Source organism: Pan troglodytes, chromosome 11 (genome assembly GCF_028858775.2).
Source record: "Pan troglodytes isolate AG18354 chromosome 11, NHGRI_mPanTro3-v2.0_pri, whole genome shotgun sequence".
NCBI classification, from domain to species: Eukaryota; Metazoa; Chordata; class Mammalia; order Primates; family Hominidae; genus Pan; species Pan troglodytes.
Genome location: NC_072409.2, coordinates 6,821,525 through 6,849,122, shown reverse-complemented (window position 1 = coordinate 6,849,122; position 27,598 = coordinate 6,821,525). Strand labels below are relative to the sequence as shown.

Here is a 27,598-nt window from a genome sequence, read left to right as displayed (position 1 = left end):
GAATATAGGCATGTGTCACCAGGTACAACTGATTTTTTGGATTTTGTAGAGATAGGGTTTTGCTGTGTTGCTCAGGCTGGTCTTGAACTCCTGGTCTCAAGTGATCCTCCTACCTCAGCCTCCCAAAGTGCTGTGATTATAGGCATGAGCCATCGTGCCCAGCAGGAAAGCAGATCTTTAAAGGAACAATTCTGAGTCCTCAATATAACAGCCACTCCACTGAATTCCTCTGCTGATCAGGAAGAGTGCGTGCCAGAGGAGGCTGTCTGCTCATCAGCGGCTGAGGGTTAGGGACACAGGCTGAGGAACCTTGATCAGAATGGTTGCTCCACAGTGACTTGAGCTCCAAGCCCTGGAGAATTGTCAGCTCCACCAGTTACAGCGAAATGTGGTCATGTAAATGAATGGATTCACTGGCATGGTGAAGTGTTTGGGAAGAGAAGTTGCCAGAAATTGGTCATTACTGCATAATCTTGGCTCAAGCAAGGCTTATGACTTCAGAGTTTTTGGATGCTACTTAGCAAAACAGATAAGCTATTGGACAGCTGGTTTTCGGGCTTAAATTTTTATCCCTCATTTGTGAGAAAACACATTCAGGGGAAGCTGCTTTTCTAGTGTGGTCTGGGCTTCCTTCCTCAGCGGAGAATCAATGGGAGCCACAGCTCAGCACTGGCGCTGGGCTCAGAGCACATATGTCCTTCAACTAGGGGACGGTGAGCCTCAAAGTGTGGGCCCTAATTTATCTATTCTGGAAGGAAATTGAGCTTTTCACTGCTGATGACACCCACATGATTGTCTGGGGAGAAAAGCTTATCTGATTTGATTCTTATAGAGATGGGGTATGACCACTCCCAGGACACCCTCCTGCCCCAGGAAAGGTGCTTGGTAACACTCCTTGTTACTCCATTTGGCAAACTATTAGGGATACCTCTGGCTTTGTCTTCTCTTTCCTTACGGTCCCAATTAACTACTGGTTTACACAGTAGGGTCTACCTTAGGCCCAGGGGCAACTCCTTTTCCTTGATGCCCTTGTGTTAATTTAAAACAATAACTATACCTTACATAATGTCAAAAGATGAGTTCCAAAGCCAAGTGGTAGGTTCTGAGGCCAATGCCACATGCACATGAACTGAGATCTGCCACTGACCGTTTTCTTTGATCCTGGTAAGAAGGCAGTCCTGTGGGTCACACTGTGTGAATGACAAGATGGCATTCTTCTCACCAAAGAAAGGCAACATTAGCATTATGTTGGGTCCAAAAAATACCTTCTCCCTTTTCAAATAAACTCCTTAGTGGAGCTTATTTTTAAAAACCACCTGAATATCCTAAGAAAAAAGGATGTAAAAGAACAAAAATGCGTTGCTTGGGAGAAGATGGGTGAATGCAAAAGTTCCTTATTAAGTTCCTTCTCATGTGACGTATTTTTGCAACTGGAATCACAATATCTCCACTGAAAATACTACGTTTTGGCCAATGGCTTCATGGCAAATTACACTCTTGCAAAACCTCCAATACATTCTAGGATGCTCTGTAATTCACTAAGTGTTGATCTGAATAGCATCAACCCTTTATAGAAAGATTTAGTACAGACTGAAAAATGATTCAAATTCAGTTCTAGAAGTCTGACAACTATTTTTACTCAGTTTGCATTTCAACAGCCTGACAGGGGCTCTAGTTTATACTTATTCTTAGAACTCTATTTAGAGCCTGTAGCTACACTTTGTAACATGTCAGAACATGAAGGAGAAATACACGCCTCTCAACGTCCAGCCTACACACTTTTCTTTTGACCCAGCCTTACGAGATCTCAAAATTTATTTGGCAATTAAGCAGTTCAAAAATGTTAACCTAACGCTGTATTTTTCATGATAGGGTTCTAGATTCCAACCCTGGCTCTAGCTTAACTTGGAACAAATGGCTCAGCTTCTCTCTCCTGGCTTCTCCATCTCTAGAACTGCAGTGAACCATTTGATCACAGAATAGGAAGGAAGGCCCTTGATAGGGAAACAGTAGCCTGACGTGGAAGTAAAGGCGAGAGGCACTGGACGTGGAACTGGCCCTCAGGATGAGTGTCAGTGCACGACCTTTACAAGGAATGGGGATCCTTTGGGTACCAGCCTTCCAAGAAAGTTTGTGTCTATTTCCTATAACTTTATCTTAAAACTTCTCCTCTGTAATTTTCCCCACCACCCTGACTGAACTCCCACATGACAGTTTGCCTGTCATGGATGGAGTCAGAAGTACAACCACGGCCAGGTGCTACAGTGACACTACTGTGCCTGAAGCTGGTCAAGGGGCACCGATCAGCCAAAATGCCAGGCTGTAAACAATAAAGATTCTCAAAGTCTACAACCAGGGGTTGGAAACAGCTGCATCAGAGTGGTTGCTTTTGAAAGCCCCCAATGCGAGGCACTCTCAGCTCTGTTCCTGCTGTCAAGGCTGTGACCAGTCCTGCTGTTGAGATGGGCATACTCCCTACTGCCCACAGTAAGGCAAGGCAGGCTCGCTCCTGGGCTCAGGAGGTAACGCCGTCTCCTCCAGAGCTGGGCCTTTCTCTATAGGTGGCTCTACATTATCCCGAGGGTCGCAGCGACCTGGAAGGGGCGCTGGTCTCCATGTACCTCCTTCCACAAGACCGGGTCAAGCTGAGTGGGATCTAATCCAGCCTTCACACTTCAGAGCAGCACTGGGTCTTTTAGGAAGAGTGGAAAAGCACAGGGGGAACGCACTGCAGGAGCCAAACTGTGTTTCAAGGGCTCTGCAGACAGGAACTACCTGGGAAACTCTTGAGCCAGACACAGCAGCCAGAGCCTCAGGTCAGTAGGGAAGGAAAATGAGGAAGAAAATGGATTCTTGGCCAGAGCCTGGGACCAATGCATCTGTTACATGGGAGCTAGAGGCTAGGCTGCACCAAAGCTGCCAGTTCACAGCCCATCCCCTCTCCTCAGGGGACATGCAATCCTGAGAAGACGAACCGGAACATGACACAGGAAAGCAGCAGCCTCCCCCACATGGCAACAGATCTGATGCTAATAGCTCCCTTTCCATGAAATGCTGGTTGTGCGTCACGTACTACATGTGTGCTTTTCATCCTTGTAACAACCTTGTGCTCCCACTGCACAGAGGAAAGCGGGGCCCAGGGCACTGGGGCAGGGCGGTGTGCTCAGGTTCATACAGCAAGTAAGGAGAAAACACGGTGGGGGAGAAGACAGGGTTGTGCAGGAAGGAGAAACTCGTATGTTGGGAAGGGATGAAGGGAAGGCAGTGGAGGTGTGCAGGGGACAGGTTCGTGGTAAGGTGGGGAGAAGCAGTGTGAGGGCCTCTGAAGAGCCAGGGAAGCTGGCCCTGGTTCTGCAGGGATGTGGCGACACTATAGTCTAGCTGCAGGGTTGAGAAGCAGGGAGGGCCTCTGACTGCAGAGGCAGGAAGGCCAGTCAGGAGCTGCAGTGCATCCAGGTGAGACATGGGGGTGGGGAGGAAGTGAGTGGCCACGGGCTGGAGAGAAGCGGACCCGCTCAAGGCTAATGCCCTGTGCAGTATCAGCAAGACAAGGTGGGATTCGGACAAGAGGGGCAGGACAAGAGTGAATGGGCACTGCCTGCCTGTCTGCTATGTGCCAGGCATGGGGACTAATTTCTGACCTCAGGGAGCCCAGGGTCTGGTGAGGAGAGAAGCCTGCACTCAAACAGCTGGAGATCTGTGGAGACTCAACCTTGGACTTGTAGATTCTGCCTCAAAGGGTATGAACTTGTAGACTCTGCCCCTAAGGGTATGGACTGGTAGATGCTAACCCTAAGGGCACAGACTGGTAGACCACACCCTTGAGGGTATAGACTTGTAGACTACATTGTGCTGCTAAACCCCCAAGAATGGAGGAGAGTCCAGGAGTCAACGGTGTGAAATAACCTGAAGCACCTATGTACTACGTGAGCTACGCCAGGCCAAGGAGGAACATGCACCAGTGGGAGGGAGAGGCCTCAAGGGGGCTTCACAACATGGGGACAGCGGCACAGTCCTTTTCCCCAAAGAGGAGCACTCCATGCGGACCGTGCAAAGGGAGGGTCAGACCAGTGTGTGCACCAACACCCCCCCCAGGGAGGGGCTGCCTTGAGAAACCCCTCTCCCACCCCCGGCTACCGAGTTCTGCCCACAGATGCTCCCTGCTCTCTCTCTCAATGTGATCTAGCTCTGACCAGGACAAAAAGCCAATGAGACAAGATGGCATCAGGGAGGAACAAAGGACAAAGGTCAGGATGGCAGGAACTTATTTTTTCCAACAGGTGCCGAGAGCCCCATGGACTGTCTTCCACTTCCCTCCCATGGGCCATTCCGTTTTCCTCCTCCTCTCCTCCCTTCTTCTCTCCTTCTCTCTCTATCTCTCCCCTTTCCTGTTTGGCCTTTAGGCCCGTCAGTGTGCCCATGGTTTCTGTGATGGCTCATCCTTGGGGATGGTTTGTGGCCAGGAGGTTGTGGGTAGGGAAGGAGAGAAAGAGTGAGTGAGTGAGAGGCAGATGAATGGGCAGAGTGAAGGAGCCTGCAACAGGTCCCGAGGGGCTGGGCCTGGCATTTCCCAGTGAGGGGACGCCATGGCATGGGGACTGAGCATCTGCATGAAGCTCAAGCCTTCTGTTGAGAGCACATGTGCTGATGCACAGAAACCTGGGCCCATCTCAGAAAACGACTGTTTTGCCCAGAATGGGATGCCAGCTGCTCTGCAGACCCTTTTAAAAAAATTAAAGTCCTCAAGATGATACACACTTAACTCTCTTAGCCTGAAGTTTTTTTTGTTTTTTTTAAACAGATGACAGTTATTACAGGCATTTCAATATAACTTCTACTCACAACTTGGGTCTGCTAGCAGTTTTAATTATCCAGATTCATTCTGGAAGCCAAGATGGTAAAGAAATATTTCAACAGATTTCTAGCACCCAAATAGATCTCTTAGTGAGAGTAAATACCCATAACTTTCAGTTAGCAAAGAAAGAACGTACAAGAAAGTAGTGTGCGGTATGGAGGAAGGTGTTTTTTCTTTTTTGAGACGGAGTCTTGCTCTGTTGCCCAGGCTGGAGCGCAGTGGCGCGATCTCCACTCACCGCAAGCTCCGCCTCCTGGGTTCACGCCATTCTCCTTCCTCAGCCTCCCGAGTAGCTGGGACTACAGGCGCCTGCCACCATGCCTGGCTAATTTTTTTTGTATTTTCAGTAGAGCCGGGGTTTCACCGTCTTAGCCGGGATGGTCTTGATTTCCTGACCTCGTGATCCGCCCACCTTGGCCTCCCAAAGTGCTGGGATTGCAGGCGTGAGCCACTGCACCCAGCCGGAGGAAGGTGTTTTTTCCAATGCCAACCCTGCAGCACCGGCAGCCCTAATGGTTACTGAGAGATTCTGCATCTCTCAGTCTGAAGCCTGTGCAGGGGACGGTAGGAGGGACTCCCTGGGACCAACTCGTGGGAGGTGCTGGTGAGAGAGAAGCCCAGCAAACAGTCGAGTCCAGGCCCAGCAGAGCCTGCGGATGGGGAGGACTGGCTTTTCCTGGAGTGGAGGTTCTGGGGAGACGGGAGGGCTGGCTGTCATCATTCCCCTCATGACCTTATTCTAAGTGTTTACATTTGAGATGACCTTCCCGAATGGACGCTGGGCTTCCTGGCCTCCATGCCTCTGGCAGGTCCTTCTGTTTGGAACATCTTGACTTGCTTTCCCTGTCCTTTAGCTCCTAAAAATCCCGACTGCCCTTCAAGTCACAGTTCAAGCTCCACCCCCAGCCCCCACGACCCTGTCCTTGCTCCGCCACCCACAAGGTTTCTATGCCTACAACTCTCATGTCATTCCTCACACGTGCTTTCATGTGGTGTGAACTTGTATTTTACATACAAGGTATCTTAAGACTCCCATATATTCCAGGGATAAAAACCATGACGTGGCCAGGCGCAGTGGCTCACGCCTGTAATCCCAGCACTTTGGGAGGCCGAGGTGGGCAGATCACCTGAGGTCAGGAGTTTGAGACCAGCCTGGCCAACGTGGTGAAACCCCATCTCTACTAAAAATACAAAAAATTAGCTGGGCGTTGTGGAGGGCGGCTGTAATCCCAGCTATTCCGGAGGCTGAGGCAGGAGAACGCTTGAACCTGGGAGGCGGAGGTTGCAGTGAGCCGAGATCGTGCCACTGAACTCCAGTCTGGGCAACAGAGCAAGACTCCATCTCAAAAACAAAAACAAAAAACCAAAAGCCATGACGCACTCAGACCCAAAATTAATTAATATGTGTGCAGATGTTCTTTGGTTCTGCGCAGGCTTCGTGCCCGTCTTCCTCAGCCTGCTGACCCGTGGCCCTGCTTTGCTCGGGGCCATCCTCCTCAACTGCATGTCTTTTGCAACCCGGCCTGGAAAAGCTGATGTCCTGAGCTTGCTGAATTAAACCCATCCCTGGTATCAGGGAAGGAGTGAATGAGAATACTTCTCAGTATCCACCTCCATTTAAATTGTTCCACACAGGTTTAGTGCCCTACAAATTCCCTTGGCAAGAGGTTTTCAATGGTTAGAATCTTTTAGTGGAAATAATCGTCCACTGTGCCAAGAACCACGTGAGGTGTCTTCAGATTTGTCAACTGCTGTGTTTCCAAGGGGCACTCCTTCAGAGTTCCATGCTGGACAAACCACACAGGCCCAGGAGCAATGAATGAAGAAAGTCAGGAATAAAGGGCCGCTCTGATAGTAATCCAAAGCCCTATGTCTGGGGCTCATCTCAGAATTTAACCAAAGGATATATGAAGGACATGTTGGCACTGTACTGAATCCCTTCTCTGAGGTTCCGGCATACTGGGTGCTGAATGTCCCAAACCTGGCCATTACTAATGGTTCCTGAGGTATTCTCCTTTTAATGACATAAGGACCTTATAAGGTCCTTCCCTCAGGCTCCTTGGTGGGCTTTTTGCTAAGAATGCAGTGCTTTAGACACAAGATGTCTTAAGGCTCTTGTATGTCCCAGGGATAAAAACTATGACGTACTCATAACCAAACTTAATTAAAATGTCCTCGAATTTAATTTTGTAGCGAACAGTCCAGTTCATTCATAGTCCTCTAACCCTAACTGCTCAAAAGGGATATTGTGGAAACTCTAAGGGGAAAGAAAACAAAAACAAAAATCTAGCTCAGTCAAGAGCTCGGATTGTCTAAAGGCCAAGTTTCGCAAGATTTGTGAAAGGAGCTTGCCAGAGGTGCCTCTGAGGAAACCAGGGGCTTCTGTGTGGCCACAGCAGGGTGAGGGGAGCGCATCTTCCCAGCATGAGTAGGGATGCTGGGGGCTCTAAGGCGTGAGGCCTCAGTACCCATTGGGAGAATGCACTCCAAGGTCCTCAGATAGGCAGGACCATCTTGGTCGAAGGCACTGGGCATTGGACTGCCCACCCTGGGCACAGATGGAAACCAGACAAGACCAAACTGGGAACTTGAGTTTGGATAAGTCTTTAAAAGTCACTCGGTCCAAACTCATCATTTACAGAGGGGGAAAAAAGGCCAAACAGGTTAACTCTCATGTGTAAAGTTAGAAACAGAACAAGACTAGAATCCAGAACTCTTATTACTAAGACAATGAGAGCAAGAACAGTAATAAGCTTTCTAAGCTTACTACATACCTAGACATTTCATATAATTTTACTTAATTTTCACACTTACAAAATATGAGGCAAGTAAAATCCAGTCCCAAAGGAAAGACGCTGAAGCATCTTTGGCGGGGGGCCATGGGGGGAGAATTGCACTGCCCAAGGCCAAACTTCTTTCAAGTGGGACTCGAAATTGTTCTAGAGTTCTTTCCCCTGTGCTAAGTTTCATTTTAATAGACGAAAGGGAGAATGGTGGCCATTTTGGTTCCTGGACATGCGCAGGTGCCAGTGAAAGACTCCCCTCTTCAGTGTCAGCCCCTAGGCTTCAGCAGTAAACTGTTTACCCAAATGGCTGCAGCCCATTCCCTTCCTGGACCCATGCCCCATGCAACATCACTTAGTAGCAACTACCATCAAGAGGCAGAAGCAACTTCCCTGCTCCCTGAATCTGGGCTGGCCTTGTAATTTAACTGAGCAAATGCAATGGAACAGGCATCACACTACTTCTGAGCTGAGGCCCTAAGGGGCCTTGCACGCCTCCATTTGTTTTTTTTGGAAGCCCGCCAGCTGTCATGTGAACAAGCCCAGGCCAGCCTGATGGAGGTGACAGACTACATGGGTCACAGCCAAATCAGCCCCATTGTCTCAGCTCAGGTCCCAGGGATGTCAGTGAGTTCAGCCAAAATTGGCCAAGCCTGGGCCAGAGCAGCACACCCATCCTGCTACCCCGTGTCCTAAGCAGTGACAAATGCTCACTATCATTTTAAGCCACCAAGTTTTGGGTGGTTTGTTATGCAGCAAAAGCAAACTAATACATCCCTGAGAGTCAAACCATCCTGCGCTAGTGAAGCCTGCTCTCCTCGACCTGGCTTTCTACGTGAGGAATAGTACCACCCATCTACTCATCCATCTCATCTATCTTATCTATTTATTTTGAGACAGGGTTTCACTATGTTGCCCAGGCTGGACTTGAACTCTGGAGTTCAGGTGATCCTCCTGTCTCAGCCTCCTGAGGAGTGGGGACTACAGGTGAGTGACACCACACCTGGCTATATTCCTTTTTAATCCTGGAACACAGAGGGCTGATCGAAGGTGCAAAGCGAGATTGGGATAAAAAGGCTAAAATGTCTCTGTCAGTTTATGCCAGACTGGTGATGCTCCCAAGGTGGCCACTCACATTTCCCATGCCTGCCCCTGCCTCACCTGGATGCCTCATGGTCTTTAAGGCCCCAGAGAACCAACCATTCATAGCCTTCCCATCTAGGTGTAGGGACCCGCAGAAGGGCAGGGGCCGCGACGGGCGGCAGAACACATGGCTGAGGCACACGCTTCCAAGGAACGGCCCTGTTCACGCGTTTCCAAGTAAAGAACAGCAGGGAGCAACTCACCGAGGGCACGGGCAAGCTGCCGTGCCGGCTGAGAAAGGAGTTAGAGACGGACACACTGAGGCCCTGAGCGGCACTGCCGTCCTCGGGGGTGAAGGCCACTTTAGTTTGCTGGACACAGTGGGAGACAGAGGAGAAGGAAGAAGCAGCACAGGAGGCCTGCTGGACAGAGGGGAGGAGAGAGAAGGCAGGGAAGGAGGGAGAGAAGCAGAGAACAGTCAGGTCCGTGCAGGGAAAGGCCGTGGAGGTTGCTCTCCACATCCTCTAACAGACGTTCTGGAGAGGGATGGCTTCTGGGCCCAGTTCAGGGACTAAAACCAGCTGCCGAAGGCCATCTGCATGAAAGGGCACCCTCCTTCATTTCCTTACACTAGATCCTAAAAATTGTGTCCACTGGAAGCAGGTTGGGTGGAAGGAGGACGAGGGGGCTGGAGCCACACAGAACTGGGCTGACTCTGGGCTTGGAGCTGCTCCTCTGTGGGGAGTGGATCCATGTGTCATTCACACATCTTCAGAACTCAGATGGGGCTCCGGCTGCCTGGGTTTGAGTCTGGACCCTGCCATTTCTCACCTGTTTGGCCTTGGGCACTACTTAAAGGTCTCCGTGCCTCAGGTTTTCCATCTGTAAAATGGGGATAACCCTAGTGTCTCCTGTACAGGGCTGTTGGGAGGATGAAATGGGATGATACGTGTGAAGCACTTGAAATATTGCTTACCACACTGTACGTGGGCCAACAGGTGTGTGTAATGAGCACCATTTTTGTCTGTGAAGTGTGGATAACGCTTCCTGCATCTGCATTTGAGAGAGGGTGTGACCAGCAGCTGGCAGGACCTGTCAGGTGGTATGCCTGGGCTGTCATTAGGATTGGGTGTGGGTCCCAGGTCTTCTGTTTCTAGCTGTGGACTTGGATTAAGGTTCGCTGGCTCTGTCTGCCTCAATTTACTTATAATGGGGATGCCAGGAGCTGTGGCAGGGACCATGTAGAGCCAGATGAGAGCCCTGGTGCTTACCTGGGGAGGTGTTCAACACAGATGTTCCTAACAGGCCTCCGGGGGCTGAGCTCGCCACTGCCCCGCAGGCGTGGTAGAACAGGTTCTGATTCCACGTGCTCCCTAGGGGTGTCTCCCCAAATATTCAGAAGCCTGTGGACTCCACAGTATGGAGAAGATGCCCAAGGATGGCAAATGGGCCAAAAATATTTTCAATAAATCTGGCTCAGCAATGGCTTTTTTTTTTTTTTTAGACAGGGTCTATGTTGTCCAGGCTGGTCTTGAACTGGGATCAAGTGATCCTCCACCTCAGCCTCCCAAGTAGCTGGGAATATAGGCATGTGCCACCACCACTCCTGGCTCTCGGCAACAGTTCTAACCAAACATTTTAGGCAAGGGGTCTCTAAATGAGGCATTTATGTTTCCATGGTGGGACCCTTTTTGAAACATCTTCAGAGCAATTGAGATTCACATTCTCAATTGTGTCTGTGGGATGGGCAGGGCAGGTGAGGATCTGAGACTCTGAAAATGGCACGTGTGACACGGCTAACAAGTGGCAGGACTGGAATTCAGGACTCCCAACTCCAAGCTTGGCCTTTCCTCTACTGGACATGGCCACCTCTGAAGTGGCTGAGTGTGGTTTTTGAGTGGAAACAAAACAGCTTGCTTGGTTAGCCAGAGCCCACTGAGTATAGGAAGGCTCAGGAACTCCTGGGACTGGGCTGAGCCCCAGGTGATTGATTATATGGAGTAATCCAGGGACATTTGTCCTCCAGTCTGCAGCTGCCTCCCAGAAGAATCAGATGGCCCCTCATGTCCTCTCGCAATGGATAAAAGATGGCCCAGTGCACACCAGTCGCCTCCTGGTAGAAGCCACCAGACTGGCCAGCACACGAGAGCAGCAGCCCAGGCAGCTCTGAACAAGCCTGGAGCTCCCTTCTGGGGAGCTTCCTCTTCCTGGGGAGCATGGCTGGACAAGAAGCTCAGATCTTCAAACCTGACTAGGGCCCTCCATGTCATTAACTGGCAGCAAAGGGAGAAAGTTTGGAGGGATGCCACAGGTACCCCCGATCTGCTCACCCTCCCAGTGCCTGGGCAGTTCCAGAGCCTCATGGGGTGCCCATGGTGGAACAGCTTGCCTTCTGTGCTGGCCCGTGCTTCCTTACATGCACAGGAGTCCTTAGCACACGAGTGTTTTCTAGAAGAGGAAGGTGCCATGTCTGAAACAGAGTGGCTCTGTTTAAAGCCATCCTCCACTTCAATGGCACTTGTTTTCCTTGGGCCCTCCCCGGCCAAGGCTGGGTTGTAAGTCACTCTACACAGTTAGGCCCATTATGCCAATCAAGTCCACAGATGGCTGTGCACAGACCATGTCCTGTGCTTTGATTGAGTCCCTCCTTTCTGGGAGGTCTATGTTGAAGCCAAAGAAGAAAGAAAAAAATACAAGAGACTGTCAGCAGAGAGAGCAAACACCCTGAGTACAAGCCTGTCCCTGCTGCGCGGGGCTGCTGCGGAAAAGAAAGGTCCCTGCACCCCAGGGTGGGGAGGTGCTGGAGTGGGCGCTGGGCTGCTGGTGAGCATCTAAGCAGGAAGTAAAAGCATCTGTGTGGGAGATGGTGCCTTCCACGCCCAAAACCAGGGCCCTGCCACAGCAGGGAGGAGGGTTAACCCTGCCCCCAAGGAGGGTCATTCTGGTTCCTAGAGACCTGCTAGGATCGGAAGTTCTAGTCACAAGGGAAGGTGTCACTCACCAGCTGCCGCTGCTTGGGGGGTAGGGCGGGCGGCGGGGCCAGCTCCTGCACGGAGTCCGCCCCACTGAAGGAGTCGCTGAAGCCGTATACCTCCATGAGGAGCTTGTTCTTCTGCTGGTAGATGTGCTCGTTCTGCGGCGTCTGGTAGAACATAGAGGGCTGCGGCTCCGAGTAGTCCTCCAGCAACTGCATGTAGGCCAGCACTGTGAAACGGAGGGAGAAAGCTGCAGCGAGGCCGGGGGAGGCCACATCAGGGAACCCCTCCCCCCATTCTTCCCACAGCAGCTAGGGGGCTTTCCACTGAAAGCACCTCAGAGAGGGACGAACAGACGGAGCACGGAGGACTTTTCGGGCAGTGAAATCACACTCTGTCTGATGCGCTAACGGAGGAGACACGTCCAGACCGGCAGACGCGCAACACCAATGGGGAACCCTAATGTGAACTGGGGACTCAAGCGAGGGCACGTGGCGGGTGCAGGGATGGCAAGTCTCAGCCACCTCCTGAGCAGGCACTTTCCCCTCGAGGCATGTCGCAAGTGCCACGAGCAGCTGCCAGGTGGAGCTGAGATTCAGATGCCAAGAAAAAGTGGTGGCTCTGCAGTGCTAAATTTTGTATCTTCAAATAATCACAAAGCCAGAGGCTTCTCTGCAAACCCCAACTAGTCAACAAATCAAGGAAGGCCAGACACTGAGCTGAGGAAGACAGTCACAGAGGTAGGGAGTTTATTTCTTCCCTGAGCCACACTGGGGGTCCAGGTATAGAGGAAATGCTCTCTCTCCAGGAGTGTCACTGAAGGAAAGTGTTCAAAGTCACCTTCTTTATTTAAAAGAATATGTAAGAATTTCTTACTAGCTCCAACAAGCACCGAGCAGAACTTGGTTGTAAAAGATGCACAGGAAGAGATGGTTCCCCTCTGAGGTCAGCTGCTGCTACTGAAAGGGCAGCTCACAGCCCCTTGAGCTTGTCTCACACTTCCTTTTTTTTTTTTGAGACAGAGTTTCGCTCTTGTTGCCCAGGCTGGAGTGTAGTGGTGTGATCTCAGCTCACTACAACCTCCACCTCATGGGTTCAAGCGATCCTCCTGCCTCAGTCTACTGAGTAGCTGGGATTATAGGCATGCACCACCGTGTCCAGCTAATTTTTGTATTTTTAGTAGAGATGGGGTTTTGCCATGTTGGTCTGGCTGGTCTCGAACTCCTGAACTCAGGTAATCCACCTGGCTCGTCCTCCCAAAGTGCTGGGATTACAGGTGTGAGCCACCAAGCCCAGCCCCACACTTCCTCTTTAATGCTGCACAACCAATGTCACCAGGCTCCAGAGGAAGAGGCAAGCCTAGGAAGGTGATCCCAAGCACCCACAAACTGCTCCCTAAAAAGACTAAATATGACCAGGCGCACTGGCTCATGCCTACAATCCCAGTGCTTTGGGAGGCTGAGGGAGGAGGGTCACTTGAGGCTAGTTCAACACCAGCCTGGGCAACATAGTGAGACCCCCGTCTCTAAAAAGAAAAAAGAAAAGAAAAAAATTAGCAATGGTGGTATGTGCCTATGGTCCCAGCTATTCAAGAGGCTGAGGTGGGGAGATCCCTTGAACCCAGGAGTTCAAGGTTGCAGTGAGCTATGGAAAAAAGAAAAAGATTAAACACAACCATCTCTGCCTGACTTTTCTGTAAAACTGTGATCTCTTCAGGAGGTCTTTCTGAACTCTTGATGTTGAAGTCCTTGTAGACACCTGCTAGCCAAGCACAGAACAGCAGTGATGCTCCCAGCCTTCTAGAAATGAGGAGGACCCAGTCCATTTCAAAAGCAGCCCAGAGGCTGATTTTAGAGGCCTTGCTCCTAACACAGCCAGCATTGCTGGGAAGGTTCAGCCACCAGTGCTCAGGGCCTGGGACTGTGGGGATTTCAGGTGCCGGACAGTGATCACAAGGCTCGTCTGGCACAAGGGACTCATGGGGCTGCCCCGGGCAAGAGGGGCTGGGGACCCTCACGATGTCAGTGCATCCCAAATGATGAGGACATGTCGTGACATTGGGACTGAGCGTGCATGAACTCAGGCCAGCGTTAGCCACGCGGCCAGGGTGATGATTCTTTCCTTCTTTCCCTCAAAGCAATTTTGAGGCATTTTCCACAAGGTCACCTGAGGGTCCCCTCGGGGAGTGAACAGCAGACTGGGGACAAGGATGAGGCTCAGGGTGCCTAAGTTTGGGGCTCTTTCACAGGGTACGGAGAAGACCACCCCCTGCACAGGGGTCAATACTGTAAACTGGATGGGATCTCAAGGAAGGAGGGCTGAATCTCTTCCTCCTCGGCTTGGGAGGAGGTGTAACAGGCTTGTACAACTCAGGCCAGGCTCTCAGTCCCAGATCTGTGCCCCACTTGCTTGTTGATCTTGGGCAATACTCAGTTCTTCTGAGCTCCAGTTTCTCTACCTATGAAATTGGAGGTAATAGAGCCTGCCTTGCAGGTGGCTGTCAGGGCTACCTTCGATAGGGCATGTGAAGCTTTAGCTCAGGGCACACCATGGCTGTAGCTCAGGAGTTTTTTTTAGAGGTTTGCAGGCTCCAGTGCTGGAGACACTGATGAATTGGTTAAAGCCTCAAAATGGTGGCCTAAATTAATAGGGATTTTCAGCCACTTGAGACTGTTTGAAAGGAAACAATGGCTACCCCTCCCTTTCCTTCTCCCCTCTATAGACCCTGCATGAGGACCGCCGCCCACACTTGTTCTAGGAGCTGGAAGGGTAAGGCTCTCTGGCATCTGCTGCAGCTTGCAAGGATGCCATCCTGCCCAATGTCTGAGCTCAGAGGACCCCTCCCCTAGGGAAGGAAAGGGGGTGAACCTGAATGGCACGCAGCCCAAGATAACAGGGGTGGAGGGGGAGGCCAACAGCTCTTTAAACACTTGTCCATGCAGAGGGAGGGGAAGAGAAGGAAATGCTTCTGGCATTGCCATTGCACACCCCTCTGCGGGAGCCCTGGTTTCTGATGAGCGAATATACACGACAGATGGGGATGACATCATTAGTCCCACAGAGCCAGCTCTCCCTCTAGCTGGGGGACCACACTGCTGAGGCCATCACACAAGCTGGGCAACACCCACTGAGGAGCTGGGGATACATGACATCATCGCAGCCGCCGCCTTCTGTGGACCACGCAGCCAGCCCTCAGGGCGATCCTTGCTGGACTGAACCAAGCCAGGTCTTCCCTTCTTTGAGAATGGGGCCCAGCTCTAAGCTGGGCTCAGAAGCTCTCACTTGGGAATTTGGAGTAGAGATTCCATTTCTAGGTCATAGAAGTTCTCTGCTGGATGTGTCAACTGAGGCCAGGGAAGCCTGGGGCTGTGTGGCTAATGTGACCACACACATTGAAACGGTGACAGCTGTGCTGCCAAGAAAATCGAAGCAGAACTATGCTAGTGAAGCAGGGAGAGGGCGGAGACAGAGGGGGGCAGGCAAGTCCCAGAAGTGTGGAGCAGTTAGGGGAGCTAGGAGAAAACCGAATTTCCAGGAGAACTCTCCTTATTACTTTTATGACAGATTTACAGTTGGAAAATATTCAAAACTTCAGCTCCACCCCTGGGCTCCAATAACATCATATATTAAAATGTCTGGTCCAAGAAGTGTCTTCAATTACTCCTGCTGGGCAACCCCAGCTTCCAAGTCATTCTGGGAGCATGAACAGAGACAGTGTGCTCTAGACAGGGATCCTTAGACAATCACTCTGTGGAAACTAGGCAAGTTCTGCTGAAATTCACGTATCCACCTCGCTCTACACAGATGTTGCTGCAATGCTGTCCTGCATGCCAGGACACTCGTTCCCCTCTGTCACTGTGATCAGGCCAGAAGGTCAACTGCTGCCATCTAAAGAGGAGAATCCCTCAGACTACATGGAGACCTGACCTGAGATTGTATAGAAACTGTAAAGGAGAGGTCAGCTGATGAGGCTTTAAAAATGATCACATGTAATGACAAAACCTGGCTCCCAGAAGTGTCCACATACCTGGCTGGCCTATCTTTTATGAAATAATGAGGCCACTGATTTGATTCTGGTGTAATGCTGAAATAAAACATACTGCCATTTCAGGTTATAAAATGCACTTCCTGACAACAGTGCAACAAAGGCTTACTGTGTTTGTTTTTCTTCTCTGGTAGAGGAGGTGGTTTTTCTGGGTCACCCGTTGACTCAGGAGCAGTAAAATCACCCACAAATTCGACAGGGGCTGAGGAACCTCCATGCTGAAAGGGCAGAATAGCAGCAAAGGGCGCGTAGGGGACGGATGGGATCGGGGCTGTGCTCTGCAGGTCCTCCCCAGAGATGTTGTCATACTGCGAGGGATGCCGCTCGTAGGACACCCTGCAGCCAGAGCCGTCCGCCGTCTGGGAGGCTGCGCTCCTGCGCTTCTTCTCGGGGAGAGCAGGTGGCGTATCTGTCTGCTGCCCTGGGGCCAGAGGTCCGTCTGGCTGGGGATGGCTGCCAAGAGGCAGCTGGAAAGGAGGGCCAAGAAATGGAGACCCAGACTCCCCCAAAGACTCCGGCAACGGACTAAGGTTCCAGGCCGTCTGCTGAGGTATCTGGTCTGCGTTAGAGAGGTCTTGCTGGAGGAATTCATAGTCGGGATCATAGTGGTCTGCAGTTACAACAGGGAAAAAAGAGACCCGTTAGCCACAGGCCCTGCAGGAGCAGCCAGCTCCCCCCGCCCGCCTCTCGCCGGCTCGCTCGTGGGGGTGTGACAAAGACCTGTCTCCAGGGCTTATTTTATATTTACACGTTATATTCTTCATTCTTCTCCATGATTATAAAAGCAAACCAGATGGGAATATGGCTGTTTGCTATACTTTCATTTTTTACATGTCTTACTTAAAAAAAAAATACACAACCATTACGGAAACCGTGGCAAATTACATCAAGAAAATAAAAATCATCCACAGTACCATAATCTAACTGTACTTTCTATTTACATTTTGAAGTATTTCCTTAAATGCCTTTTTTGCCTATACGATTCCTTTTTGAAAAAGCCCAACTGAGGGCCACACGGTGGCTCACGCCTGTAATCCCAGCACTCTGTGAGGCCAAGGCGGGCCGATCAGTTGAGGCCAGGAGTTCAATACCAGCCTGGCCAATGTGGCAAAACCCCGTCTCTACTAAAAATACAAAAATTGGCTGGGCACGCTGGCCCACTTTGGGAGGCTGAGGTGGGCAGATCACCTGAGGTCAGGAGTTCAAGACCAGCCTGGTCAACATGGTGAAACCCCGTCTCTACTAAAAATACAAAAAAATTAGCCGGGCGTGGTGGCACACACCTGTAATCCCAGCTACTTGGGAGGCTGAGGCAGGAGAATCACCTGAACCTGGGAGGCGGAGGTTGCAGTGAGCCCAGATCGTGTCACTCACTACACTCCAGCCTGGGTGACACAGTGAGGCTCTGTTTCAAAAAAAAAAAAAAAAAGAAACAATTGAGAATACTATGTAAATGGTCCTGTACTTTTTCTAGTTATCAATATGAGTGATTTTTAATAGCTACAGATTATTCCAGCAAATGAATGTACCACAATTCATCTGATTTCCTACCAATGAAATCTTGCTATTAATCACTGATTATGCTCCTAGGATACATTCTCAGAAGTGAAAATATCTAGTTCACAGGATACGAACAGCTTCCTGCTCTCTAAGCCCCCTGCCCAGCAGACTCGGAGGGGCCCGCACAGTACACATTCAGCATTGACTAACGAGAAGGCCGGCTCGCGCGGCTCCCTCCCCTTCAGCCTCTGTCAAGTGTTGTCAGGACCCCCACCCCTTCGTTTAAAGCTCTCAACAGAAATGGCTCTTAATTTTGGTAAAGAGAGTCAAATTACTCACTGACAGATGAACTAACAGTCACCGCTTGAATATCTAGGCTGTGGTTTTACATTGTGATTTCATTTACATGCTCAACTTCCTTGGGAGGCAGATACTGTTATCCATATTTTGCAGATGAGGAAGCTGAGGCTCAGATTTTAAACAAGTCGGCCAAAGCCACGTAGTCAATGATCGCATGACCTGGGACTCCCACCCAGGACTGTATGGCCCCAGAGAAGCCACCGAGACATGATGGAACAGGAGGATGCTGGCGGCTCACCTAGTGTTTCACAGCTTGTGTTCCGGGAGCACTGCCCACTGTCCCTGTCCAGAGAGGACAGCTGCTCGTCTGACTTGCTGAGCTTGCCTATGCTGCTGCAGGGGGAGAGGCGGGGCGACTCTCCACCATATGAGTGGCTGCCTCCTGACAGTCGCCTTTGTGCGTAACAGTCAACATCAAAATCCTCAAGTGGAAAAAGAAAAACAAAGCCAAATCACTTCTGAGAAACGGTGGCAGAGACCAGGGGTGAGGCAACCGGTGCATTTACTTAGAGAAGGAAATACTGCCAGGCGAACTCAGAAACCACCTCTGACGTCAGTAGTCGAAGGACACACACAGCTGAGAAGCAGCCATCTGGAGTTTGTGGGGGGTGTGGCCAGGGAGGGCCCTGGGGCTGGGCTCACCTATCCCCAGGAGACGCCCTTTGGCTCTGCCCTCCCTGCCCTGACCCTTATCCCCATATGGGAACTTGGACCGTGTCCTGGAGAGAGAGGGATGGGTACAAGGTCTCGCACTCCTCGATGTGACAAACACCAGCGCCTGAAGACCATGGGTTTCTTTCAGCTTCAGGAGCCACATCCCTGAGCCCCCCACCCCCTCCCTGCCTTCCCATGCAGGGAACAGGGGCTGCATTACCTGCCTATTGATTCCAACAGGCAAACTGGAGCCACTGGTGGCTCGGCTCATGGGGGCCACCACAGCCACTCGGGTAGGGGATGGTGCCGACTGTCTTTTCTTGGGTGGCAATGCTGGTGGAGGACTGAAACAGACCGAAACGTCCAGGCAGACCAAACCACACTCACCAAAGCTCTTCAGCGTGATATTGGGGTACAGGATGTGGGGTTCTTTCATTACTAGACTCTCCACACCCAATGTTCACACTTCAACTCCTGCCTACTCCCTTCCGCCAAAATAAAACCTGTAAATACCAAATGAACAAAAAAGAACAACCCTTTCTTTTTCTTTCATAATAAATCATACCACGTCTCCCTGGGCTGAGGGCACAAGGAGGCCTTCAGGAGAGCTCAGGGTGGCCAGCAGGGCCGGCGGGGTGGGGACAGCTCCAGAGTCAGACTCCCAAGGGGGGCCAAGCCCTCAGCGCTGAGGGGAAAGGGCCCGAGCCCTGTCTTCCTCCCTTTCTTGCTCATTCTGCCATGGGAGGCACTGGACAAATAGGAAGGTAATTACCTATTATCAACCACCCGAATGCCAGGCAGAGGAGGCTTGGGGGGTGCGACCTCTTCATCCGTGGCATCTGGGAGGAGCTCAGTTGACTGTGACATCCCAGTCGTCTTGTTTAGGATCTCTACCTCGCGGTCTGTCAGGGGGAGCTCTGCTGGGCTGGAGAATTGGGAAGAACTTGGGGTTACAGAAAGTCAAAGGCGGGACAGAGCACACAAAGGCCCTGAGAGGGTGAGGACGTGACCAGGAAGAACACAGTGGGTGAGGTGGGGCTGAAGAGCAGGCTCCCTGGATACAGAACCCTGGGGTTCTGGTTTGGTTGCTAATGAGCTACTGGAGCTTGGCTGTGCCCCCAACTTTGCACCTCAATTTCCTCATCTGAAGATGATCTAAGGGCTCTCTAAAATGCTCCAGGCCGGGCGCAGTGGCTCACACCTATAATCCCAGCACTTTGGGAGGTCAAGGCGGGCAGATCACTTGAGGTTAGGAGTTTGAGACCAGCTTGGCCAAGATGGTGAAACCCTGTCTCTACCAAAAATACAAAAATTAGCTGGGCATGGTGGCGTGCACCTGTAGTCCCAACTACTTGAAAGGCTGAGGCAAGAGAATTGCTCTAATCTGAGAGGAGGCTGCAATGAGCCCAGATCGCACCACTGCACTCCAGCCTCAGCAACAGAGACTCTGTCTCAAAAACAAAAAAAAAGCTCCAAATTTATGTTTTATATTTTTACCAGGAGCTTGGAGTAGAGATGAATATAAACCTTTACAACCATCCATGTCATCCTCAGTTTACTCTTGATCAAACAAGAGTGCTCTCAAGTCAAAGCACCCAAACCCAAGCCTTTAAAAGTTCTTTGTCATTATGAAACGAAGCTGCCCAGGAAAAGCACTGGTATGTGTCACTGGACGCGCTCACAGAAGATCCTTGGAAACAGTCATGCTGAAGGGTAAACTTGAGACAGGGCAATACTTCAAGCCTGTGTGAAATATACACACACTGCTAACCACTGAAAAAGGAATATGGGCCTCCAGCAGCCCACCCTCATGCTGCCCACCCGCCCCGGGCCCTATCCTTGTCAAGTGCAGACTTTGCCACTGAGCATGACCCCCGCGACAGGAGGGTTAGTCAGCACCTACCCATCAGGCTTGCCGGCAGGGGAACTGGGCTTCACGGGGCTCGTCGGAGACGGACGTCCCTGCTTCTCGATGGTGAGCCTGACCAGCTCCTACCCCCACAAGAAAAAGGCAATGAGCAAAGCTCCCGTCACCACTGAGTTTCCACCAGAAGGCAGGCAGGTGCTGTCTGTCCTCTGCTCCTGAGTCTCATTTCTGTGCCTACAGATTCCCCACGCACCATAAACGCAAGTATCACTTGCCTTAGGTAATCTGCATGACTTCCCAAATGTCCCCTGCCCTCCAAAAATACCTTCATGGCATGTCAAGAGTTTCAAATGCGTAAAGACACTTCCTCTTGGAAGGGGAAATGGCAAACCCCAGCCTCTCAAAATGATTGTTTATCACACAAATTAAAATACTCAGCAGAACAGGTTCCCAGTCAGTTTGTTGGGGAATAACTCTGTTCCTAGTTCTCTAAAGCCATTAGATCATATGCACGATGATGGCACTGGGTGGTTTCCCAAGGTGAGCTGGCCACAGGTGTGGTGGAGCTGCTAGCTGGTAGGGGTGGGTGAGGGCTGGCTGGGATCCTTGTCAATGGAGAGGGAGTTAAGGGGAGATAACCCAGCAAAGAAATCACTTTAGAACCATTAACTGAGAAAAACAGAAAAGAAAAATAGCCTTTTTCAAATCGTAGCAAAAGAAAAAAAAGGGAAGACATAAGTGCCCATGTGTTTTTTTTTTAAATTAGAATGCATTTTTTCCCAGTTTGATGAGTTTTGACAACTGCATATACCCAAGTAAGCGCCACTAAAAACACAAAGAACATTTCTATCACCGTCTCCAGCCAATCTGCCCCGCCCCAACTGTTTAACTTCTATTATCATAGATTACTTTTGCCTGTCCTAGAACTTGATATAAATGGAACCATATCATACATACACTTTTGTGTCAACCTTCTTTTTAAAAACAGCTTTATGGATATATAACTCATATGCCATTAAATTCACCCATTTAAAGTGTACGATTCAGTGGTTTTTAGTCTGTTCACAGAGTTGTGTGACCATCAACACAATCAATTTTAGGACTTCTCATCACCCCAAAAGGAAGCTCCACATTCCCCTCGACCCCCAGCCCCTGGCAGCCGCCAATCCATTTCCTGTCCGCACATCTTTGCCTGCTCCGTCCCCCGAGCTGAGCGTCAACAGCTGTGCTTCGTGTGGGCGAGGCGCCTGCCGGCAGTGTTCCCACTCGTGGATGCACCACAGCTTCTCCCTCCACCTTCCTGTTGCTGGACATCTGGCCTGGCCAGGGCCTGCATGTGTGTGATGAGGGGCTTCCAGGCTTTCAGCAGAAAGCTGTTTCCAAGTTACAGAGGAGGTGGCTGCGGATGCCAGTGGGCAACACAGTAACCAGAGACCCTGAACCAGCGGCTGCCAAGCCTCTCCAGACTCAAAAAGCACTACACACAAAAAAGGCAGCGTATGCTGCAAATAAGGCAAAGAGTCAGTTACCATCCTTTCCAGCACAAGGGTTCTTTCGAAAACAAAAAAACTAGAAGGTGAACACGCCGAAAAAAATATCAAACAAGAAATTTACAGATACCAATGGTCAATAATCATAAGACATTCACCACCTTGGATGGTAATAAAATAGAAACTTCCAGACATGGTAGGTGGGAGCACCACTTCAGACAGCCTCTCCAGAGGGATGACTTATCAGTATATATCAAAAGCCTTAAATATTTGCATTATGAGAATTTTGCACCAGGTGCAGTGGCTCATGCCTATAATCCTAGCACTCTGGAAGGCTGAGGCAGAAGGACGGCTTGAGCCCAGGGGTTCGAGGAGCACTGAACTGTAATCACACTCCAGCCCAGGTGAGAGAGGTGAGAGATTGAGACTCTCTCTTTTTTTTTTTTTGAGACAGAGTCTCGCTCTGTCGCCCAGGCTGGAGTGCAGTGGTGCGATCTCAGCTCACTGCAAGCTCCGCCTCCCGGGTTCATGCCATTCTTCTGCCTCAGCCTCCCGAGTAGCTGGGACTACAGGCGCCTGCCACTGCACCCGGCTAATTTTTTTTTTTTTTTGTATTTTTAGTAGAGACAGGGTTTCACCATGGTCTCGATCTCCTGACCTCGTGATCCGCCCGCCTCGGCCTCCCAAAGTGCTGGGATTACAGGCGTGAGCCACTGCACCCGGCCAAGACTCTGTCTCTTAAAAAAAGAATCCTGTCCAAGAAAAATGTCATGAATGTGTGCAAAAATTAAACCACAAAATATGGTTATCACAGAATATACATAAGATTACGTATCATTAATGTGGTAATTTTGAATAGTTCAACATCCCACAATTAAATATTTGATAATATGTATCAATTACATAAGTCATGATAGAACCAGACAATGGGCTGACCATTACGTTGTTATTAAAGACAAAGTCACAACAAGAATATGCACTGTATCGTGGAAAGATGCTGTAATACACTGAGTGGAAAAACAGTTCTAGGTGATATGCTGGTTTATATTGCACGTTTTGTAAACAAAGCCAAATCAAGAATATATGTAATACAAAAAATATGGCTATGAAACACCCTTTTATCTTGTTCTTTTTCTATTTTCTAAATTTTCTGAAATGAACATATATTACTTCTGAAATAATAATTAAACAAGCAACCCCGCCCCCCAAAATTAAATGCATATATCAAACTCTTGGGCTCAAGTGATCCTCCTACTTTGGCCTCCCAAAGTGCTGGGATTACAGGTGTGAGCCACCACCCTCAGCCAGGCATATCCACAGATGCAGGTTCAGTGTTACCCTACTCTGTGACAGTTGTTACCCCATTCAGATGTCTATTCTTGAAGAAATGTGGAGAAGCAAAATCTCTAAGAGCCAAGAACTAGCAAGAAAGGAGAACCTTAATACTTGCATGTTAGCACAATTTAGAAGTTAATATTTAAGGGACAGCCATCTAGCTGGTGATTACGAACAGGACAAGATGGAGGAGGAGAGACTACACAATCAGTGAAGAGAGCAGTTAGAAAAGAGGCAGCTCCCTTGCACCCTACCGCCTGGAGGGAGGATGGTGGGAGAAGCAGCTCTTCCTAAAAGCACAACGCCAGGCCCCAAAGAAGAGCATCACGGCCTTAGAGGGAGTTAAAGAGCGCCAGAACACAGTGCCCTGGATGCCCCACTTTCAGATTCACTCTTCTTTACAAGCAGGGCAAAAGGAACAGAGAGAAGTCTGTGTTGTTTGCATCTGTTGATACAGGAAAACATTCCTGGTTCTTCATTGATTCATGAGCAATTATAATTAGATCGTCATCTTTCTGGAGAGGCAGCTGTGAACTCAACTAATGAACAATGGCAAAACAATCCTGGAATGACAGGCACACATGTGCAGACACGTGCCCAAATTCAAAGATGACGTCATGATCCCAATGACGCTCCCTACACTAGCTTGCGTGGCCTAGGCTTGAAAAGACTATAAAAGGGGCGGGCTGCTTTTTAAATTTACCACCTATCTCCCTGCCTAGACAGAAGGTCTTTAATCTTGACTTGCCTTAACTATCACAGAGGAGAAACCTTAAAATGTGCACATATCTGGCTACTGTGCTAACACCCTAATCTCATTGAAAGTTGACCATTTATAATTTGGCATGAGCCCAACACCTCCTACTGAAGGTAGAATTTTTTCAGAGGGATGTCAGACTTTTTAATTGTCCTGAGGCACGAGTTAGAAAAGACTGAAAAAGGCCAGACCTGGTTGCTCATGCCTGTAATCCTAGCACTTTGTGAGGCCGAGGCGAGTGAATCACTTGAGCCCAGGAGTTCAAAACCAGCCTGGGCAACATGGTAAAAATCTGCCTCTATGAAAATTAGTTGGACGTGGTGGCATGCACCTGTGGTCCCAGCTACTCCGGAGGCTGAGGCTGGAGGATTGCTTGAATCCAGAAGGCGGTGGTTGCAGTGAGCAAGATTGTGCCGTTGTTGCACTCCAGCCTGGGTGATAGAGTGAGACTGTCTCAGAACAAAAAGAAGAAGAGACTACTCTAGAGTCTATGTCTACAGCAGGGACTGGAAACTGCCGACTGGTCACTGAAAATCAGTTTTCAAAAGTCAAAAACGGTATTTGGAAAAGTAGCTCTCCAAATATGTAATACTTTATTTCCATGTTCATTTTATTCATATTGAAAATGATCATAGGCCAGGCGCGGTGGTTCATGCCTGTCATCCCAGCACTTTGGGAGGCCTAGGTGGGCGGATCACTGGAGGTCAGGAGTTCAAGACCAGCCTGGCCAACATGGTGAAACCTTGTCTCTACTAAAGATACAAAAATTAGCTGGGCATGGTTGTACGCGCCTGTAATCCCAGCTACTTGGGAGGCTGAGGCAGGAGAATCACTTGAACCCAGGAGGCGGAGGTTGCAGTGAGCCCAGATCATGCCATTGCACTCCAGCCTGGGCAACAAGAGTGAGACTCCGTCTCAAAAAGGATTATGGAAAAGAGCCATAATCACTGTCAAAAATGGTCACTGTGAGCCGTTAGAAATGAACACTTCTCCAGGTAACACTGTTTCCCCACTGCCTCCTGGTCACCTAGTTCTTACCAGGTACTTTATATACTTTATCTTACTGAATTTCCTCAAATCTTCAGGGTAAATATTTTAAAACCTACTTGAAACTCAGGGAAGTAACTTGCCCAAGTTCATACAGCTTGAACAAGTGGCATTTATGTGGAGGTTTAAATGATAAATGCTACCACGCATTCAGGGACAAAACCAAAGTAATCCTGTTTTACAACCCAAGTTCAATCATTTGAAAAAAAAAAAAAAAGAGGAAAGACTCCCTTGAACAACTGAATGGGTTACGTAAACAATGGTGAGTCAGTCTAAGAACGTCCAACGCCCCTCCTCCAAGTGGGCTGACAACATCCTCATGAGTGCATTTCCCTTCTGCACAGCTCCAGTCCCTCCCAGCTGGGGAAGGCTCTCTCACGCCACCAGGGCATGGGCTTTTAAGGTGTCCCAGGCCTGAAAGGGACGGTGAGAGAGGCTGGAAGCCAGCTAGCTTGGAGGTGGGAGTGCAGAGAATCCTGTCCTCCCATGGGAGGCAGCTCAGGGTGACACGGTGCACAGGAGCCAGGGAGGGGGCAGCAGGTTGGGGGTGGGAATCACAGCCTTGCCACTGACTACTGCTCCACCTGAGCCTGAGTCTCCACACCTGTGAAAGGGGCAAGGGGCAGCCATTTATGCCTATTATGGAGAGTTGTCATGAGTATTAAGTGAGGACAATGTACAAAAAGCACCCCATAAATGTTAGCTGTTATTACTATTAGACAATAACAACAAATGCCAACGTCAGTGTCTCGATCACTCTCACTGCCTGTAATGACTCCAGCACGAAAAGCTCCCAGCCACAGGCAGCTCCTGTCCATCCTCCAGATGCTGGCCTGTCTCTTCCTTGGGGAAGCGTCTCTGACCACCCTGAGAAAGGAAGGTCATCATACCCTTTCATCACACCCTGTGCCATCTCCCTTGGCAGCGCTATACCACATGGGTGTGCCTTTGTGTTTACGGTCCTGCCCCCCTTAGACTGTAAGTGCCATAGGGCAGGGTCTGTGTCAGCTTTGCTCATATTTCCTATTATCTCTCACTGCCTGGCATATAGAAGGTTCTCACTAAATGCTTCTTGAATAAATGAAACAAAACTGAATTTGTAAAGCTTCTCACCTAGAGAATCTTTGTTCTGGCTAAAATATTTTTAAAGCAATTGTGGAAAAGTTATTTGCTCTGACATTGACAAGTTCATAACCTATAGGTTTCTCTCTCCTTTTTTTTGCCCCAGTCACTTTGAAAAATCAAGGAAATTTTTCTTTCAGACATGCCTTTCTACTAATGAAGTGGTGCTGTAATGACTCCATAGAGGAAATGTACTTGGGACTGCCACAAAGCTTTATGAGTGGAAACTCATTCTCCTCTGTTTTGGCTGCTCTAACTTGTGAACATCTCATCAGAATCAATTCGATAGAAGGAAACCTTAACAATGTTACCTGAAAAATAACAATTTTCAATAATAGCATTTTCAGAAGCCTAGACAGGAACAGCAGGGGTGGGTGAGCCAGAGTGACTCGGGGCTGCTGATAAAGCCCCAGGCCACGTTCCACTCTGCTCTGCTGAACCCAGTGTGCTACTGTGAGGACCAGATATGATAATGTACGTGCCTGTCCTCCAAATCCTGGAAAGGGCCATCAGCTCTGATCACAACAGCCACCCTGGGCTACATCCTTGAGTCTCGCTGCCCTAAGCAGATACTAGTAACTTTTTGGAATGCAGGGAACATGGGGAGGCTGGGCGCAGTGGCTCACACCTGTAATCCCAACATTTTGGGAGGTCGAGGCGGGCAGATCACCTGAGGTCAGGAGTTCGAGACCAGCCTGGCCAACATGGTGAAACCCCATCTCTACTAAAAATATAAAATTAGCTGGGTGTGGTGGCTTACACCTGTAATCCCAGCATCTCGGGAGGCTGAGGCAGGAAAATCACTTGAACCCAGGAGGCAGAGGTTGCGGTGAGCCGAGATCGCACCACTGCACTCCAGCCTGGGTGACAGAGTGACATTCCATCTCAAAGAAAAAAAAAAAGGAGAACATGGGAGAATTCAGAGGAAAATATTGATGTCATCTAGGCAGCCCCTCTTACATGAACTCCATGGCCCCAGCAGACACGTCAGCCTCCCCTTAAATGCTGCTGGGGTTGGAGGGCCACCCAGATGTCCTGGCAAACACACATTTCATTCTGGAGCAATTTGCAATGCTGAGCAATGCTTTCTCAGCCTCTCTCTATAATTTAAGTCCTTTGGGGGTCCTTATTCTACTCTCCAGAGCTGCTGGGGAATGTTAAGCCAAGGAGGCAGCTTTCAGGAATTTGTTAGCCTGGTTGAGTGGGAAGGAATTTTTTTTGACCTGGGGTAAATACCTCAGCTATAATTTTGGATTGAGGGGTCCAGAAAGGAGAGGGACACAGGTTTTTCAAGCCAAGAGATCTGTTTACAAAGCATGCATCTAGCACCACATAATTAATAATAAATAGCAGCTAAGGCCTGACTGCTCCGTATGTGCCAGGTGCTGTTCTAGAAGCATTATGTGTATTGACTAGTGTAATCTTCCCTATAACCCTGAGATGCACGACACTATTATTATACCTATTTCATAAAAGAGTTACTTAAGGTGCAGAGCAGTTGAGTAAACTATTCAAGTTCATAGACTACGAAGTGGTGAACTTGGGATTCAAATCTAGCCAGGTGCTAAGGCTGGCCCCTTTCTACTACATTATATGGCCTCACACAACAGCGGGGTTTCCACTGTCCTGCTGCCTGCAGCCCTGGCCCTGACCCAAAGGCCCTTACCTGGTTCATGTCCAACATTCTGTCTTGCTTCCCATCCTCTAGGACTTATTTTCTCTATT

The 27,598-nt window shown here is 49.7% G+C and overlaps 1 protein-coding gene across 22 annotated transcripts in view; it reads right to left on the bottom strand.

The window, feature by feature from the left end:
- The window catches only part of RAPGEF1 (Rap guanine nucleotide exchange factor 1), a 162,239-nt gene that overhangs the window by 32,503 nt on the left and 102,138 nt on the right, over window positions 1-27,598 (bottom strand). For 10 of the 22 annotated variants that reach the window (XM_063788135.1, XM_024345936.3, XM_063788134.1 and 7 more), the window contains 7 exons: window positions 20,159-20,247; window positions 19,028-19,180; window positions 18,476-18,599; window positions 17,840-18,023; window positions 15,851-16,351; window positions 11,723-11,925; window positions 8,985-9,143 (listed from right to left, as the gene is read on the bottom strand). In XM_063788135.1, the coding sequence (XP_063644205.1) occupies window positions 8,985-9,143; window positions 11,723-11,925; window positions 15,851-16,351; window positions 17,840-18,023; window positions 18,476-18,599; window positions 19,028-19,180; window positions 20,159-20,247 (1,413 nt within the window). The remainder of the gene's footprint in view (window positions 1-8,984; window positions 9,144-11,722; window positions 11,926-15,850; window positions 16,352-17,839; window positions 18,024-18,475; window positions 18,600-19,027; window positions 19,181-20,158; window positions 20,248-27,598) is intronic. The other 12 variants (XM_024345943.3, XM_054659202.2, XM_024345942.3 and 9 more) reach the window with 2 other exon arrangements.